We start from the raw sequence: 17,581 nt of genomic DNA, 5'->3' as shown, positions 1-17,581 counted from the left end.
CTTTGACACAACGTCTATAGAAAGTACTTGGTTTTCTTTTTTTAATATATTATTTATTTTAATTTATTTATTTGAGAAAGAGGGAAAGAGAGAGAGAAAGAATGGAAGCATCAGATCCTCCAGCCACTAAGGATGAACTCCAGATGCATGCACCACCTTGTGCATCTGACTTACATGGGTCCTGGGGAATTGAACCTAGATCCTTTGGCTTTGTAGGCAAGCACCTTAACACTAAACCAGCTCTCCAGCCTAAGAGCTTGATTTTCACCTAACTTTATTCCTTCACTTAAAATGCAACAAAAGGTGGTGTTTTTTCAATACTTAACCAAAAGTTACACTCTGGCTGTAGAGATGGATTAGTGGTAAAGGCGCTTGCCTGCAAAGCCAAAGGACCCAGGTTCAATTCCCCAGGACCCATGTAAGCCAGATACACAAGGTGGCCCATGCACCTGGAGTTTGTTTGCAGCAGCTAGAGACCTGGCATGTCCACTGCCATTCTCTCTTTCTATGTGCCTGCCTCTCTCCCTCCCTCCCTCCCTCTCTCTCTCTCTCTCTCTCTCTCAACTAAAGAAACAAAAATATTTTTTTTAAGTTACACTCTTGGGCTGGAAAGATGGCTTAGTGGTTAAGGCACTTGCCTATAAAACCAAAGGACCTAGGTTAGATTCCCCAGGACCCATGTACGCTAGAGGTACAAGGTGGCACATGCATCTAGAATTCATTTGCAGTGGCTGGAGGCCCTACTGTGGCCATTCTCTCTCTCTCCCCTCTCTAAAATAAATAAATAAAAATAAAAATAATTGTTTTAAAGTTACACTCCTGCTCTGGCCTTAGACACAAGCCAATGAATGTCCTTACTCTGGTTATCATTTCTGGCATCCTTGAATATATCATGCTCAGTGATCATGGAGTCCACCCATATCCAATCAGAACAACACGAGTTTTAAGAACAAGGACTATGATTTGTACTTACTGTTAATAAATAATTTTTTCAAAAGTAGGAACATATTGAGCCAGGTGTGGTGGTGCACACCTTTAATCCCAGCACTGGAGGCAGAGGTAGGAGGATTGCTGTGAGTTTGAGGCCACCTTGAGACTACATAGTGAATTCCAGGTCAGCCTGGGCTATAGTGAGACCCTACCTCAAAAAACAAACAAACAAAAAAGGAACATATTACACATAGAACTTAGTGAAAGATCTTACACACTTTATATATTGAATGTTAATTGACACAAATTACACCAATAAAATGCACAGTGCTTCAAGAATATAAGACTATAAGTTTAGAGAGTGGTAGAAAGGTATTATTAAGTGTATTATGGAGGTTGCCAATAAAAAGTTAAGAAGGGGACTAGAGAGAGAGATGGCTTAGCAGTTAAGGTACTTGCCTACAAAGCCAAAGGACCCTGGTTCAATTCTCTAGTATCCATGTAGAGCCAGCCAGATGCACACGGTGGCACATGCGTCTGGAGTTGTTTGCAGTGGCTAGTGGTCTCTATTTCAAATAAATAAATAAATAAATATTTTTAAATATTTAGAGGGTTGGAGAGATGGCTTAGTGGTTAAGGCACTTGCCTGCAAAGCCAAAGGACCCAGTACCCACATAAGCCAGATGCACAAGGTGGTGAATGTGTCTGAAGTTTGTTTGCAGTGGCTAGGAGGCCCTGGTGTGCCCATTCTCTCTCTCTCTCTCTCTCAAAAAAATAAATATTTTAAAAAAATATTTATTTAAAAAGTTAAAAATGACTATTAAGGCCAGGTGTGGTGGTACACACCTTTAACCCCAGCACTCAGGGAGCTGACTTAGGAGAAATGCTGTGAGTTCAAGGCCAGTCTGAGATTACATAGTGAGTTCCAGGTTAGCCTGGGCTAGAGCAAGACCCTAACTCAAAACAAACAAACAAAGAAAATTACTATTAAGTCTCTATATACATACACACAAAATATATAGAGAAAAAGACTTACGGTTAATATGAATACTAACAAAATGGTTAAGATAACTTTAAGACGATCTTTGAGTCAACACATATATTTAACTACATTTAAAAATAAAATAATAGCCAGGCGTGGTGGCACATACCTTTAATCCCAGCACTCAGGAGGCAGAGGTAGGAGGATCACCATGAGTTCAAGGCCATCCTAAGACTACATAGTGAATTCCAGGTCAGCCTGAGCTACAGTGAAACCCTATCTCGAAAAACCAAAATAATGACAATAATAATAATGGTCGGGCATGGTGGTGCAAGCCTTTAATCCCAGCACTCAGGAGGCAGTGATAGGAGGATTGCTGTCAATTCAAGACCAGTCTGAGACTACAAATTCCAGGTAAGCCTAACCTAGAATGAGACCCTACTTCAAAAAACTAAAAGAAAAAAAAATGAAGGCTAAATTTTTCCTAATTGTTATGTTTATGAAACTGGTATACTTGAATCAAAATATGAAACAAAACTACTTAAGAACATTATTTAATTTAGTAATTAAGCTCAATTAATATCATGAGTCTTCTAAGAAAGACATATTTAAAATGTGTATTTTGTGGGGATAGAGAAATGGCTCAGAGGTTTGTTAAAGCCTAAAGGTCAGAATTTGATTCCCTAATACCCACATAAAGCCAGATGCACAAGTGGTGCATATATCTGAAGTTTGTTTGCAGTGGCAGGAGGACTGGTGTGTCTATTTCTCTCTCTCCTTGCAAATAAGTAACAAAAACAACTTTAAAATATTTTGAAAACGGTGTGGTGGCACATGCCTTTAATCCCAGTACTGAGGAGGTTGAGGTAGGAGGATCACTATGAGTTCAAGGCTACTCTGAGACTACATAGTGAATTCCAGGTCAAACTAGAGTGAGACCCTACCTCGAAACACCAAAAAAAAAAAAAAAAGGTTTGTACTTGGTGATGAACGACTAAAAGCAAAATGCTAACTATGTCTCAAAATTTCTTGAAAACAAAAAACTCCAGAAATTACAATAACATCATAAAATTACTTTTGGCCCACACAAATTTCTGGTTATTATATTCCCAAAACTCAATTTGTATCAATGTTAACTTTAAGCAAATTATAAATTTAATTTTTGTTACTTGCTAATGAGCTAAAACTAGGTATTCAACATTTAGAAAAGTCATCCAGTGAAAAACTAAACTTTGTTTTATAAATAAATTTTCACTCTCCTCAATTAGGACCAAAAAGGGAAAGCAAGTAAGAGGTGTACAAAGTATTATATTCTAAAAGAAGCACACCTGCACAAGGCAAATGCCACCCATCAGAAGTTCTACAAGGTCCAAAGCAGCAAGATTTCCTGTTGTTTGTTTTGTTTATTTCTTTGAGGTAGGGTTTCACTCTAGCGTAGGCTGACCTGGAACACACTTCTGGAGTCCCAGAGTGGCCTTGAATCCACCTACCTCACCTTCCAGAGTGCTGGGATTAAAGACATGAACCACTGTACCTGGCCACACGGCAGGGATTTCTAAGCACAGAAATACCCCACCACCAACAAAAGCTATATATGTATGTTTAAGTATGTATATATACATGCAATTGTGTATGTGTGTGATCCATATGTGCGAGCGTGTGTATGTATGTATGCATGTATGTATAGTATGTATGATCCTTGAAACTTTTCAATATGTTTTCATCTACATTAATTCTGAGTCAATATGTAAAATCAGTAATTATCAAAAGCCCCACACAGGAGGAGAGATGGGTCAGCAGTTAAAGGTGCTTGCTAGCAAAAGCTCAACATAGGGCTGGGAAGATGGCTCAACAGTTACAGCTGTTTGCTTGCAAAGCTTGACAGCAAGGATTCAATTCCCCAGTACCCATCTGTGATGGTTTGACTCAGGTGGCCCTCATAAACTCATGTGTTCCGAATGCTAGGTCCTAAGCTGGTGGCAACGTGGGAATTGAAGCCTCCGGGAAGCAGTGTATTGTTGGGGACAGACTTATGGGTGTTATAGCCAGCTTCCCCTTGCCAGTGTCTAACATATATACTCTCCTGCTGCTGTTGTCCATCTGAAGTTGGCTGGGAGGTGATGTCCAGCCTCTGCCCAGGCCACATTTTCCCCTGCCACCATGGAGCGTCCCCCTCCATATCTGTAAGTCAAAATAAACCCTTTCCTCCTACAAGGTGCTTTTGGTCATGTGCTTTCTATCAGTTACATGGAGGTAACTGCAAAAGATATGTGGTAGTTTGAATTTATAGCCCTTATAGGCTCAGGTGTTTGATTAAACTTTTAACTTGGGTCTCCAGCCACCTGGCTGGAGGGGTCACTAGGAGTAGATCCAGAGATCCAGGCCAAGGTATATTTGGGGGCATATCTGAAATCCAACCCAAACAGGTAAGACAGGAGTCTAAGCTCTGGGGGTCCTGCAGCTGCTGCATTATATTTGCTGCTTGTGGTGTTTGCTGGCTGGTGGTGGTTTTTCTCTCAACTTGGATATGGTAGCAACTTCTTCCATCATTGATGGAACTTTCCCCTGGATCTGGAAGTCTGAAATAAACCCCTTAAAACTGTGTCTGATTTGGATGTGAAGCTGTCTATTACCCATATAAAACACAAAGTGGCATCTGGAGTTCATTTGCACTGGCAAGATGACCTGACATACCCTGGTTCCTTCTTTCTCCTTCAAATAAGTAAAATAATTTTGAGAACAATATATGTCAACAGTTTCAAAAGTTAATGTTACATTACATCATTAAGATAAAATAGGATAACCTATAACTAAGAACAAACACTTCTATTTTTTAATTTTTCTATGTTATTTTATTTATTTATTTGAGAAAGCAAGAGAAAAAGAAGCAGAGATAGAGAAAGAATGGACGCACCAGGGCCTCCAGACACTGAGAACAAACTCCAGATGCATGCACCCCCTTGTGCATCTGGCTTACATGGGTCCTGGGGAGTCAAACTGAGGTCCTTTGGCTTTGCAAGCAAATGCCTTAACTGCTAAGTTATCTCTCCAGCCCAAGGACAAACACTTTTAAAAAGCAAACTGGGGCTGGAGAGATGGCTTGGTGATTATGATGCTTGCCTATGAAGCCTAAGGACCCTAAGGTTTGATTTTCTAGTACCCAACCAAGGAAGCCAGTTGCACAAGATGGTGCATATGTCTGGAATTTATCTGTAGTGACTGAGGACCTGGCATTCCATTCTCCTTCTATATCTGCCTCTTTCTCTCTCTCTCAAATAAATTTTGTTTGTTTGTTTGTTTTTCGAGGTAGGGTCTCACTCTGGCTCAGGCTGACCTGGAATTCACTATGTAGTCTCTGGTTGGACTCGAACTCATGGCAATCCTCCTACCTCTGCCTCCTGAGTGCTGGGATTAAAGGCGTGCACCACCACGCCCAGCTTTCAAATAAATTTTTTTAAAAATTATTTTTAAAAACAATCAAACTGTGCTGGAGAGATGGCTTAGTGGTTCAGGCACTTGCCTTCAAAGCCAAAAGACCCATGTTCAATTCCCCAGTACCAACGTAAAGCCAGATTCACAGGATAGCACATGTGTCTGGAGTTCATTTGCACTGACTGGAGGCCCTGGCACTCCCATTCTCTCTCTCTAATAAATAAAATTTAAAAATACATATATTAGGGCTGGAGAGATGGCTAAGCAGTTAAGACACTTGCTTGTGAAGTCTAAGGACCCAGGTCGATTCTCCAGGTCCCACATAAGCCAGATGCACATGGTAGCACATGCATATGGAGTTCATTTGCAGGGGCTAGAAACCCTGGTGAGCCCATTCTCACTCTCTCTCTCTCTCTCCCACCCCTCTCTCTGTCTCTAATAAATAAGTAAATAAAAGTAAATCTAAAAAAAACCTAAAATATTAGTGCTGGAGAGATGGCTTAGCAGTTAAGACACTTGCCTGCAAAGCCTAAAGACTCAGGTTGAATTCTCCAAGTCCCACATAAGCTAGACATACAGTGACACAAGCATTCAAGGTCACACATGTGCACAAGGGGACACACACATCTGTCATTCGATTTCGGTGGCTGGATGCTCTAGTGTGCCAATTCTCTGTGTGTCTTACTCTCTCTCTCACTCTCTTGCAGAAAAAAAGGAGGACTAGAGAGATGTCTTAGCAGTTTAGGTGTTTGCCTGCAAAGGCTAAGGACTCATTTCATCTCTCCAGATCCCACATTAGCCTGACGCACAAAGGTGAGGCAAGCACAAGTTCACACATGCCCACTAGATGGTGCAAGCATCTGGAGTTTGATTGCATTGGCTGAAGCCCTGGAATGCCAATTCTCTCTCTCTCTCTCTCTCTCTCTCTGTGTGTGTGTGTGTGTGTGTGTGTGTGCGCGCCTCTAAAAAAAAAAGGGGCAGAGAAATAACTCAGCATGGGAGGGGAAAAAAAGCCAGTCTGGGGCTGGAGAGATGGCTTAGTGGTTAACGCACTTGCCTGCAAAGCCAAAGGACCTCAGTTCGATTCCCCAGGACCCACATAATCCAGACACATAAGGGGGCCTACACATCTGGAGTTTGTTTGCAGTGGCTGGAGACCCTGGAACACCCATTATCTCTCTCTCTTTCTCTTTCTCTTTGCCTTTCTTTCTCTCTCAAATAAGTAAATAAATAAGTATAAAGTGGTTTTTTTTTAAAAAAAAAAAAAGCGGCCAGTCTGTGGCTGGAGAGATGGCTTAGCGGTTAAGTGCTTGCCTGTGAAGCCTAAGGACCCTGGATCGAGGCTTGATTCTCCAGGACCCACGTTAGTCAGATGCACAAGGGGGTGCATGCGTCTGGAGTTCGTTTGCAGTGGCTGGAGACCCTTGAGTGCCCATTCTCAATCTCTCACTCTCTCTTTCTGCCTCTTTCTCTCTCTGTCTGTAGCTCTCAAATAAATACAAAAGAATAAAATATTTTTTTAAAAAAAAGGCCAGTCTGCTGGGCTTGCCTCAAAAATTAAATAAATAAAATATTAAAAATAGCAAGTTGGATGTAGTTACAGTCTATAATCCCAGCATTTAGAAGGTTGAGGTAGGAGGATTGCCACAAGTTCTGAGGTCAGCCCCTGGGCTTCAGTGAGAGATCCTATCTCAAAACACACACACACATACACACACACAAACACACACACACACACACTCACACACGTAGATCTTAGCTAGAAATGCAACTCAGTGGTACTCACCTAGCTTGTGCCAAGACTCTGGGTCAAAAGAAAAAAAGAAAAAAAAACTTCCCCTCTATCCATTCTATTCTTGCATAACATTCATAATTGTTATATGTTCAAAATTAATCAGGAGCTGGGCGTGGTGGTGCATGCCTTTAATCCCAGCACTTGGGAAGCACAGGTAGGAGGAGCACCATGAGTCTGAGGCCACCCTGAGCAAATTCCAGGTCAATCTGGGCTAGAGCAAGATCCTACCTCAAAAAACCAAAAATTGAAAAAAAAAAATTAATCAGACTATTATCATTTGACTTTTTAGGTACCAGATGATGTTTAGAAAACAGACACACGTGGTCATAGTGTTTATACAATAAATGTTAATGATTCTATCTTGATTAAAATGTTTATTTTATCTATTTATATGTCAATGTATACAAATTAAAATATGGTAATTATTTTATTAACATTATCATACTATACAAGCTTATAAAATAATTTTAACATTTATACGTATATTTTTATAATTATTACTTCAAAGTTTTCCTTAAACTTTTATCTAAGGTAAAATGTAAGTGTTATGACATTTGAAATATAACCATCAATGGCAGTAATAAAAGTTTCTTTACCAAAAAAATCATCAAAGGAGGAAACTGGACAGACAAGGTGGCACACGCCTTTAATCCCAGCACTTGGGAGGCAGAGGTAGGAGGATCTCTGTGAGTTTGAGCCACCCTGAGGCTACAAGTGAATTCCAGGTCCCAGACCTCAGTTAGAGTGAGACCCTACCTTGAAAAACAAAAACAAAAACAAAAAAAGGGCAGGGTGGGGGAATGGAGTCAAAGCACAAATCTGAGTCATAGGATAAGTAAACAGTTTAGTGAATATGGTAAGTATATGTGGTATTTAAGTTAAATATGTCTCATTATTTAAAACATGCATGGTTTAAAAAGCAACAGTCAAGGGCTAGAGAGATGTCTCAGAGGTTAAAAGTGTTTTTTTTCAGAGCCTAATGGTCTGGGTTTGATTCCCCACTACCCATGTAAGGACTGATGTACAAAAGTGGCACATGCATCTGGAGTTGGTTTGTAGTGGCAGGAGACTCTGGTGTGCCTAAACTCTCTCATAAATAAATGCCAGACGATGGCTATACACCCTTTCATTGCCAGTACTAGGGAGACAGAGACAGAAGGATTACAAGTTCAAGATCACCCTGATCTACCTAGGGAGTTCCATCCAAGCCATCGAAGACTACCCAGTGAGAGACCCTTTCCCAAAAGATGAAAAATAAATAAACAAAATAGGATGAAACAAAATATGCAAGGTTTGTCTCATCTCATATACAGAAGACCTACAAATGAACCAGAAAAAAACAAAAGAATTGATATTTTTAAATACCTTATGAATACGAAAAATCCTTTTCAGTGCTTTTATCTGGAAAGAAGTTGAAATTTCTTAAAAATGATGAGTGCTTGCATTTGTGGAGCAGTGTTAAAAAGCAAATAACATGACTACTGGACAGTATCTTACAGAGGATTTAAAAACCCTGCTAACTAATGCTACCTACAAAAGCCCTGCCTAATAGGAGGGAAAAAATGATGGCATCAAAATAGAAGAGACTAGTTGTAAAGAAGGAATTCAGTGGAGGGAGGACTTGGGAGAGGGAAAAAGGAAGGTTGTGAGAGGGGATTATGGTCATGATATATTGTTTGTATTTATGGGAGTTGTCAATAAGAAGTTTAAAAAATAATAATAATAAATAAAAACCTTACCGAAACCCAGAGATGAGCCCAGAGTTATTACTTAGTAACACAATATGGGGAAGCCAATAACACAACACACCTGGTGAACCTGAATTTCCACTTTAAGAGCCTCCTGAAGAGTCTGCAACTCCATCCTCTACCTTCTCCACTCTCTCTTATGTCTGTTAGTTCTAGTTTCTTCAGCCTCCGTTTAAAGTAACAAGCGTCTCTTGTTGCTGCAGCTGTAGAGATCATAAAATGTTAGGGATCAGAGTGTTGGAAAGAAAGTATTTTCATTAAAAAAAAAATTGTTAAAAAACATTAGATTTTATAGCCCAAACAGACTTTTTAAGCAATTCAGTATCAAAACTTTCTGAGTTTGTCTTAAACATTCCTCTACTGAGCATTTCAAATAACTAAGAAAACAAAAACAACAATAAAAATCATGGTTATGAAAATATCTAAGCATTCAATGTGTGCTCAGCACCCTGTTACATGCTAAATACTGAGGACAGAGTTGAACCCACTTCCATCCTAGATGAGAATCTAGCAGGACAGACTGTTTTCCAAAACATGCTCTTAGAATAGAAACGGACACATAACAACATGGTCAAGCACTCTAAAAACCCAGCTGGCCAGGGAAGCTGTGGTCTCTCAACTAGGAAAGTGCAAGTGTCCTGGGGAGGATACTTTTATTTGGTTGGGCCCTTACTCTATTTTAAGAAGAAGTCTTAAACAAAGGGAAATTCTAGTAGAATTCAAATGCTGGAATCTGACAGGTTAATATTTTACACAGATAAATCCAATGTGATGCAACTGTGCTACACAAATTAAAAGAATTAGGGCTGGAGAGATTGTTCAGCCATTAAGGCACTTGCCTGCAAAACCTAAGGTCCTGAGTTAAATTCCCCAGTACCCATGTAAAGCCAGATGCACAAGGTGGTACATATGTCTGGAGTTCATGTACAGTGGCTAGAGGCTCTGGCACACACCCATTCTATCTACCTCTTTCTCTCTCAAATACATAGTTTTTTTTAATTAGATAATTAAGCTGGCTGTGGTAGCACAGGCCTTTAATCCCAGCACTTTGGAGGCAGAGGCAGGAGGATTGCTGTGAGTTTGAGCCACCCTGAGACTACACAGAGAATTCTAGGTCAGCCTGGGCTAGAGCAAAACCCTACATTGAAAAACAAAAACAAAAACAAATAAAGAATTAATCTCTATTCCATCTGAAATGGTCTAGTAATGTAATATTTTCCCAGCTTTCCAATAAACTAACCACCTTTTCAAACTTGAAAATACATCTCTTTGGCCATATGTATTAACGCACGTGGAGATGTCAAAAGTCTAAATTTATGACAAAAAATGGGATACCAGCCTCATCTTCCTATCTTCCACTCATCACTACTGAACTTTAACTGAATGACTAATTTAATTTCTCTTTTTATCTGTTTTTCTTTTCTTTCTTTGTTTCTTTTTTTTTTTTTTTTTTGAGGTATGGTCTCACTGTAGCCCAGGCCAACCTGGAATTCACTATGTAGTCTCAGGATGGCCTAGAACTCCTACCTCTGCCAACTGAGTGCTAGGATTAAAGGTATGCCCAGCTATTTTTATTTTCTTTTAACAATTTTAAAGACATTTTATTTATTTATTATTTATTTGCAAATAAGGGGGAGAATAGGTGTGCCAGAGCCTCCAGCCACTGTAAAGGAACTCCAGATGCACCACTTAGAGCATCTGGTTTTACATGGATACTGAGGAATCAAACCTAGGTCATTACACTCTGCAAGTACCTTAAGTGGTGAGCCATCTCTTTCATGGAGAAAGAGAGAAATTTTTTCTTTTATTAAATGTGGCCCTGTATACATGGTTTTTAGGTATTCTGTCAGAGCAAAAGTTGTTAATTTTTTTTTTGTCTGAGCAAATTTAAACTTTATTGCAACTTCTTTTTTTGTAGCTAGTACAGCTCTTCATTACTGAGAAAGGGAAATTAGAAAGGCAGAATGATTACCTTCTACCAATAAGATGAAATTCACAATCTTCACATTTTCTATATAAATAAGGTCCACATTCAACCTAAGTTTTCTGAAAGTCCTTTGTAAACTGATTTACTGAGCTGGAGAAATAGCTCAACAGTTAAAATACTCTTGCTTGCAAAGCCTGACAGCCTGGGTTCAATTCTTCAGTACCCATGTAAAGCCAAACACACAAAGTGGCACATGTGTCTTGAGTTGGTGTGCAGTGGCAGAAGGCTCTAGTGTGCCTATACTCTCTCTCTCTTTTTTTCTCTCTCTCTCTCTCTAAATAAATTAATACAAATAGGAACTGGAGAGAGTGCTCAGCAAGATGGCTCAGAGGTTAAAGGTACTTGCTTGCAAAGCCTGATGGCTTAGATTCAATTCCCCAGTACCCACATAAAGCCAGATGCACAAAGTACTACATGGAGTTTGTTTGCAGTGGCAAGAGGCCCTAATGCACCCATACTCACTCTGTGTCTGCCTCTCTCCAGCAAATAAATAAAAATATTTTAAAATATATTTTTAAAAACTGATTTATTTACGAGTTATAATAGAAACATCAACCATAGAATATATTCTTAAGAACATTAGTGCTCATTTACTTGCTTAATCTCTCTAGGCTTAAAACATCAGTGAGAATCTCTCCTCTAGGGTCTATTATATACTATGCAATATCAAAATATTCTGATCTAAAAGAATAAATTCCCAAAGTACAAAATTCCTTCAATGTAACATGTATCAAGGCTAGGAAAAATTACTGTTGAATGATATTATTAACCAAAAAAATTAGTGAAGATAGTATAATAGGGAAATAACTTGGAAAAAGGAGACATTTTGATGAACAAATCTAGAAGTTTTAACTACTTACTATCTTTTAAAAATGTTTAGGGAGGGCTGGAGAGATGGCTTAGCGGTTAAGCTCTGGCCTGAGAAGCCTAAGGACCCCGGTTCGAGGCTCGATTTCCCAGGCCCACGTTAGCCAGATGCACAAGGGAGCGCATGCATCTGGAATTCATTTGCAGTGGCTAGAAGCCCTGGCGCCCATTCTTTCTCTTTCTCTCTCTCTTTCTCCCTCCTTCTCTCTGCCTGTTGCTCTCAAATAACTAAATAAAAATATACAAAAATAATTTTAAAAATGTTTGGGGAGCTAATGAGGTGCTTCTTGTGCAAGCATGAGGACCTGAGTTCAGATCCCTCAATCATGTAAGAGCTAGGATGGTAAGTGCACACCTGTAATGCCTGCACGGGGGAGGAAGAGGCAAGAGAGTCCTCCCAGTGCTCAGAGTGCCCAAACTGGTGAGCGTCAGGTTAGAGACCTTCTCTCAAAAACAAGGGAAAGCCAGGTATGGTAGCACACACCCTTAATCCCAGCACTCAGGGGGCTGAGATAGGAGGATCACTATGAGTTCAAGGCCAGCCTGGAGCTACAGAATGAATACCAGGTCAGCCTGGGCTAGAGTGAGACCCTGGCTCAAAGAAAACAAAAAAAAAAAAAAAGAAAAGAAAGAAAAAGATACAAAGAAAGAGAAATGTTTGTATTTATAATAAATACCAGAATTGCCAGTAACTTACTTAACAAGGACTTTTGTAGTCACTTAAGGTTTTACTATTTGTAAGTAACATTAAAACTATACAGTCAGGTTGAGGAAATGGCTTAGTGGTTAAGGCATTTGCCTGCGAAGCCTAAGGACCCTGGTTCAATTCCCCAGGACCCACATAAGCCAGATGCACAAAGGGGCACATGCATCTGGAGTTCATATGCAGTGGTTGGAGGCCCTGGCACACCCATTCTCTCTTTCTCTCTATCTTCCTCTCAAAAAGATCAACAATAAAATATATTTTTTTAAAAACAATACTGTCATTATAAAATTTTATTTTATTACTTTTTGTTTTCTTTTTAAGTCAGGGTCTCACTCTAGCCCAGACTGACCTGGAACTCACCCTGTAGTCCAGGCTGGCCTCCAACTTACAGGGATCCTCCTACCTCAGCCTCCAGAATGCTGGGATTACAGGCATGAGCCACCACACTTGGCTAAATCACTCTAATTCCAAATGCTAAAATAAAACCCCTACTTGAATTCTGAATTTACATATTACAGAGGCTTTTTTTTTTTTTTTTTAAGAGTTTCACTGAACTGAAGTTTGCCTCAGACTTGCTACGTAACCCAGCTTGGCCATGAACTCCTGAGAATTCTCCTACCTCAGCCTTCTGAGTGACGGGATTATAGGTATGTTCCACCACACTCAGTTTATATTACAGTTCTTGGAAATAGTGTGTGGTTTTAATTTTTGCAAGGTTCTACCAGAAAATGTATCCAAAAATGACTCTTTAAAATTACTGTTAAGTCAAGACTCATGCTGAAAATGTAGGACTATTTTCAAAACCCTAAAAACATATTTTATTCTTCTGGTGGTAACATATAAAACCCTAGTTCAACTGAACTGATATAATCTGGAAACAAGCAAGTTAAAACCTTGAAGAATTTTTAATACAAATGGAAAAGGGTTAATATAGTTGCTTTCACAAATTAATTAACAAAAGCTTATGGAAAGCCAGGCATGGTGACATACACCTTTAATCTCAGCATTTGGGAAGATGGGGTAGGAGAACTGCTGTGGGTTCAAGGCCAGCCTGGGACTACAAAATGAGTTCCAGGTCAGCCTGGGCCAGAGTAAGACCCTACCTTGAAAAAAAGAGGAAAAAGGAACAGGACAAAGAGGAAGGAGAAGAAAGAGAATTATGGAAAAACATTCCCAGAAGAAAGAAGAATGACAAAGGAGGTGATTATAGTAAAAAAAAAAAAAAAAAAAAAAAAAAAAAATTCAGTGGCGGCACACACTTTTAATCCTAACACTTGAGAGGCAGAGGTAGAAGGATTGCTGTAAATGTGAGACCAGCCTGGAACTGGAGTGAGTTCCAGGCCAACCTAGGCTAACATGAAAACCTACCTTGCAAAAAAAAAAAAAAAAGACAATTTTGGGCTGGAGAGATGGCTTAGTGGTTAAGGCACTTGTCAGCAAAGCTAAAAGACACAGGTTAGATTCCCCAGTACCTACATAAAGCTGGATATACAAGGTAGCACATGGCTCTGGAGTTCATTTGCAGCAGCAGGAGGCCCTGGTGGGCCCATTTTCTCTGCCTGTCTCTCCTCCCTCCCTCTCTGTCTTTCTTTCTCTCTCTCCTTGCAAATAAAAAAAATAAAAATAAAAATTTTAAAAGAGGGGGCATAGGGAGAGAAAGAAAGAGACCTGAGACTAAATGTTGGTGCCATACACAATCTGAAGCTAATGAGGGGCTGACAGTTTTAAATATGTTTAAACCTCAGATTGTTGTCTGTTTATTAGATACATACAAAGGCATGAAGTTTTATTTGTCAAGGACTCTAAATGTCAATTACCCATTTTATTTTGGTTAAAAAAAAAAAAAGGTTGTGACTGGGCATAGTTCAGTAGTTAAGGCACTTGCCTACAAAACTTAACAACCTGGGTTTGATTCCTCAGTACCCACGTAAAACAGATATACAAAGTGGTGCATGCATCTGGAGTTCATTTGCAGTGGCTTGAGACCCTGGAACACCCATACTCACTCACTCACACACTCTCTCTCTCTCTCTCTCTCTCTCTCTCTCTCTGTGTGTGTGTGTGTGTGTGTGTGTGTGTGTGTGTGTGTTTCTCTCTATCTTTCTGCTTGCAAATAAATAGTTTTTTTTTTTCAGGAAAAATGACTAGTTACACAAAATTTATGCAGGACTAGAAGATTTATCTGATATCCTTCAGAAAAGTTTCTGGGTAGTGATTTTAAGGGATTAGTATCTACTTAAAAGAACAAATCATATGGGCTGGAAGGATAACTTAGTGGTTATGGCTCTTGCCTGCAAAGCCTAAGGACCCAAGTTTGATTCTCCAGTTTCCACATAAGCTAAATGCACAAGGTGACTCATGTGTCTGGAGTTCACTTGCAGTGGTGGCTAGAGGCCTTGGCGAACTGGTTCTCTGTGTTTCTTCCTCTCTCTCTCTTAAATATTTTTTGTTTGTTTGTTTGTTTGTTGTTTCTTGAGGTAGAGCTCCACTCTAGACCAGGTTGACCTGGAATTCATTATGTAGTCTCAGGGTGGCCTTGAACTCACAGTGATCCTCCTACCTCTGCCTCCCGAGTGCTGGGATGAAAGGTGTGCGCCACCATGCCCGGCTTATCAAATAATTTTGTTTTTTTTTGGTTTCTCGAGGTAGGGTCTCAGTAGTCCAGGCTGACCTGGAATTCACTATGTAGTCTCAGGGTGGTCTCGAATCCACGGTGATCCTCCTACCTCTGCCTCCCAATTGCTGGGATTAAAGGTGTGCAACACCAGGCCCAGCTAATAAGTATTTTTTAAAAGAACAACTTATATACAGGTAGTTACAATTTACAAATACAAGGAAAGAACATGTTAATCCTTTTAAAAAAACAAGGGGGGGGGAGAGCTGGGGAGACAGTTTAAAGGTTAAGGCACTTGCCTGCAAAGCCTAAGGACCCAGGTTCAATTCCCCAGTACCAGGACCCACATAAAAACCAGATGCACAAGGTGGGCATGCATCTGGAGTTGATTGGCAGTGGTTGGAAGCCCTGGCATGCCCATTCTCTCTATCTGCCCCCTCCTCTCTCTAGTAAATAAAATTAAAAAAACAATTTGGGATCTTAATTCATGAAACCATCACCTGAACACTATTTGGGGGCAATTTATACTATCTCAGTTAGTTCTAAATTTATAAAAGATGATTTATTACAGTTTGACCCGTTCTAATGAAATATACATATAAAACAAATTGGTTACTTCAAGGTGAATATAAATAGACAAAAAACTGTAAAAAGACACACTTTACTTAGATAAAATGTCTTTCGAGGCTGGGAATCATGGTACATGCCTTTAATCCCAGCACTCCATGAGGCTGAGATAAGAGGATCTTGCTGTGAGTTTGAGACCACTCTGAGACTACAGAGTGCATTCCAGTGGGCCAGACTGAGACGCTACCTCAATAAATAAATAAATAAATAAATAAATAAATAAATAAATAAATAAAAAGTCACCTAACAACTATGCATACTTTCATGAGTGAGGGTACTTTCCTATCACAAAATACCAATGTTCTCAGTCTTCAAAACTGTTCAAACCACTGGGATACCTAATGGCCTTCCATCTTCAAATAACAAAACAGCCAGATGTGGCAACACATGATAATCTTAGCATTTGGGAAGCAAGAGGATCAGGAGCCTGAACTGCATAAGATCTTGCCTTAAAAAAAAAAAAAAAGTCCACAAACTAATCAAAACAATAATCATGGGCTGGAGAGAGATTGCTCAGTGGTTAAGGTACTTGCCTGCAAAGCCTAAGGACCAGGGTTCAACTCCCCAGTATCCACATAAATCCAGATGCATAAGGTGGTGCATGCATCTGGCATTAGTTTGCAGTAGCTAGAGGCCCTGGTGTACCCATTCTCTCTCTCCCTTTCTCAAATAAATAAATAAATATTTTTCTGAATAATTTTACTTGAAGATATGTGACCTCTAGGTTTTTTATTATGATTCTAATAACTTGTAGGATAGCTGTAACTCTAGTTTTACTGCTAAGAAATAATATAACTAAATTGATACAAACCCTTTTCCAATCAAAATTTGGCAGGTCATTCAACAGTTACTTTAACAATAAGTCTGGTGACAAAGTGTGCCCCCAGATTATTCTGAAAAGCAAATAGCTTTATGTCCTCTATACCATCCATTTTTTTGGTTTAAAAACATCTTTAGTTTTTTGTATTTTGGTTTTTCTATTTTTGATATATATTCTAACATAACATTTTTAAAAAGATAGGAAAAAGACACCCTGTTTCCTTACATCTTATCCCATGCCTAATACTGAAAAGTCAGCTTTCAATTTCTTACTATGCATGTAAAATGCAGTGAAATAAAACAATATCTATAGCTATTATCCAATAGTATGAAAATTACCATTTTTACTAAAAATTTTCAATTGTTTTATTAGCATTTATTGAAAAAGTTAAGTATTACTGTCATGACTCAAAAAATGACATTAAAAGTCCTAATTTTTCCTTATGATTCTACAAATTTTCAACATAACCTGACTTATCTTCAGAGTATATCTTTGGTGACACTCCACAGGCCAAAAGAAAGTACAAGAGTTGGGAATCTGACTTTGGAGGCTTCTCATCCTTGAAACAGACAAGGCCATTGTACTCAAATCCTGATATAACACCTAGGAACAAAAATCACTGGAGCTAGTTGGAGGTTTCCAAACACGTGTGTGTTGGGGGGGAGGGTGTTGTTGTTGTTGTTGTTGAGGAAGGGTCTCACTCTAGCTCAGGCTGACCTGGAATTCACTATGTAGTCTCAGGGTGACCTTGAACACACAGAGATCCTCCTACCTCTGCCTCCCCAGTGCTGGGATTAAAGGTACACACCACCACGCCCAGCTTTGTTTCCAAACTATTAAACAGTTAATGTTATTTACTATTTACTAATTACTAAATTGTGTCTCTTACATGTTCAATTATTTCTGCTTTGATTTAAAGGAAAGAGTACACGTCATTTATGAACAAAATTTACAAAGGAATGTCTTCACAGCTCACACTACAACCCAAGAGGCTTTTGTGGTATTTTGAGTCAGGCTAGCATTTCTCACAGCACTCTCTTGCAGGCTGCAGCAGGGTGCACCACCTCTTCTCC

General features: G+C 39.4%; 1 protein-coding gene across 8 annotated transcripts in view; it reads right to left on the bottom strand.

The window, feature by feature from the left end:
- Nucleotides 1-17,581, bottom strand: part of Phf21a (PHD finger protein 21A) — a 261,469-nt gene that overhangs the window by 201,094 nt on the left and 42,794 nt on the right. For all 8 annotated transcript variants that reach the window (XM_045158358.1, XM_045158336.1, XM_045158344.1 and 5 more), the window contains one exon: nt 8,949-9,090. In XM_045158358.1, coding sequence (XP_045014293.1) covers nt 8,949-9,002 — 54 coding nt within the window. In that variant the 5' untranslated portion in view covers nt 9,003-9,090. The remainder of the gene's footprint in view (nt 1-8,948; nt 9,091-17,581) is intronic.

This window comes from Jaculus jaculus, chromosome 1 (genome assembly GCF_020740685.1).
Source record: "Jaculus jaculus isolate mJacJac1 chromosome 1, mJacJac1.mat.Y.cur, whole genome shotgun sequence".
In the NCBI taxonomy this organism is placed as follows: Eukaryota; Metazoa; Chordata; class Mammalia; order Rodentia; family Dipodidae; genus Jaculus; species Jaculus jaculus.
The sequence above is the reverse complement of the archived record's forward strand: the minus strand, read 5'-3'. Positions and strand labels throughout refer to the sequence as shown.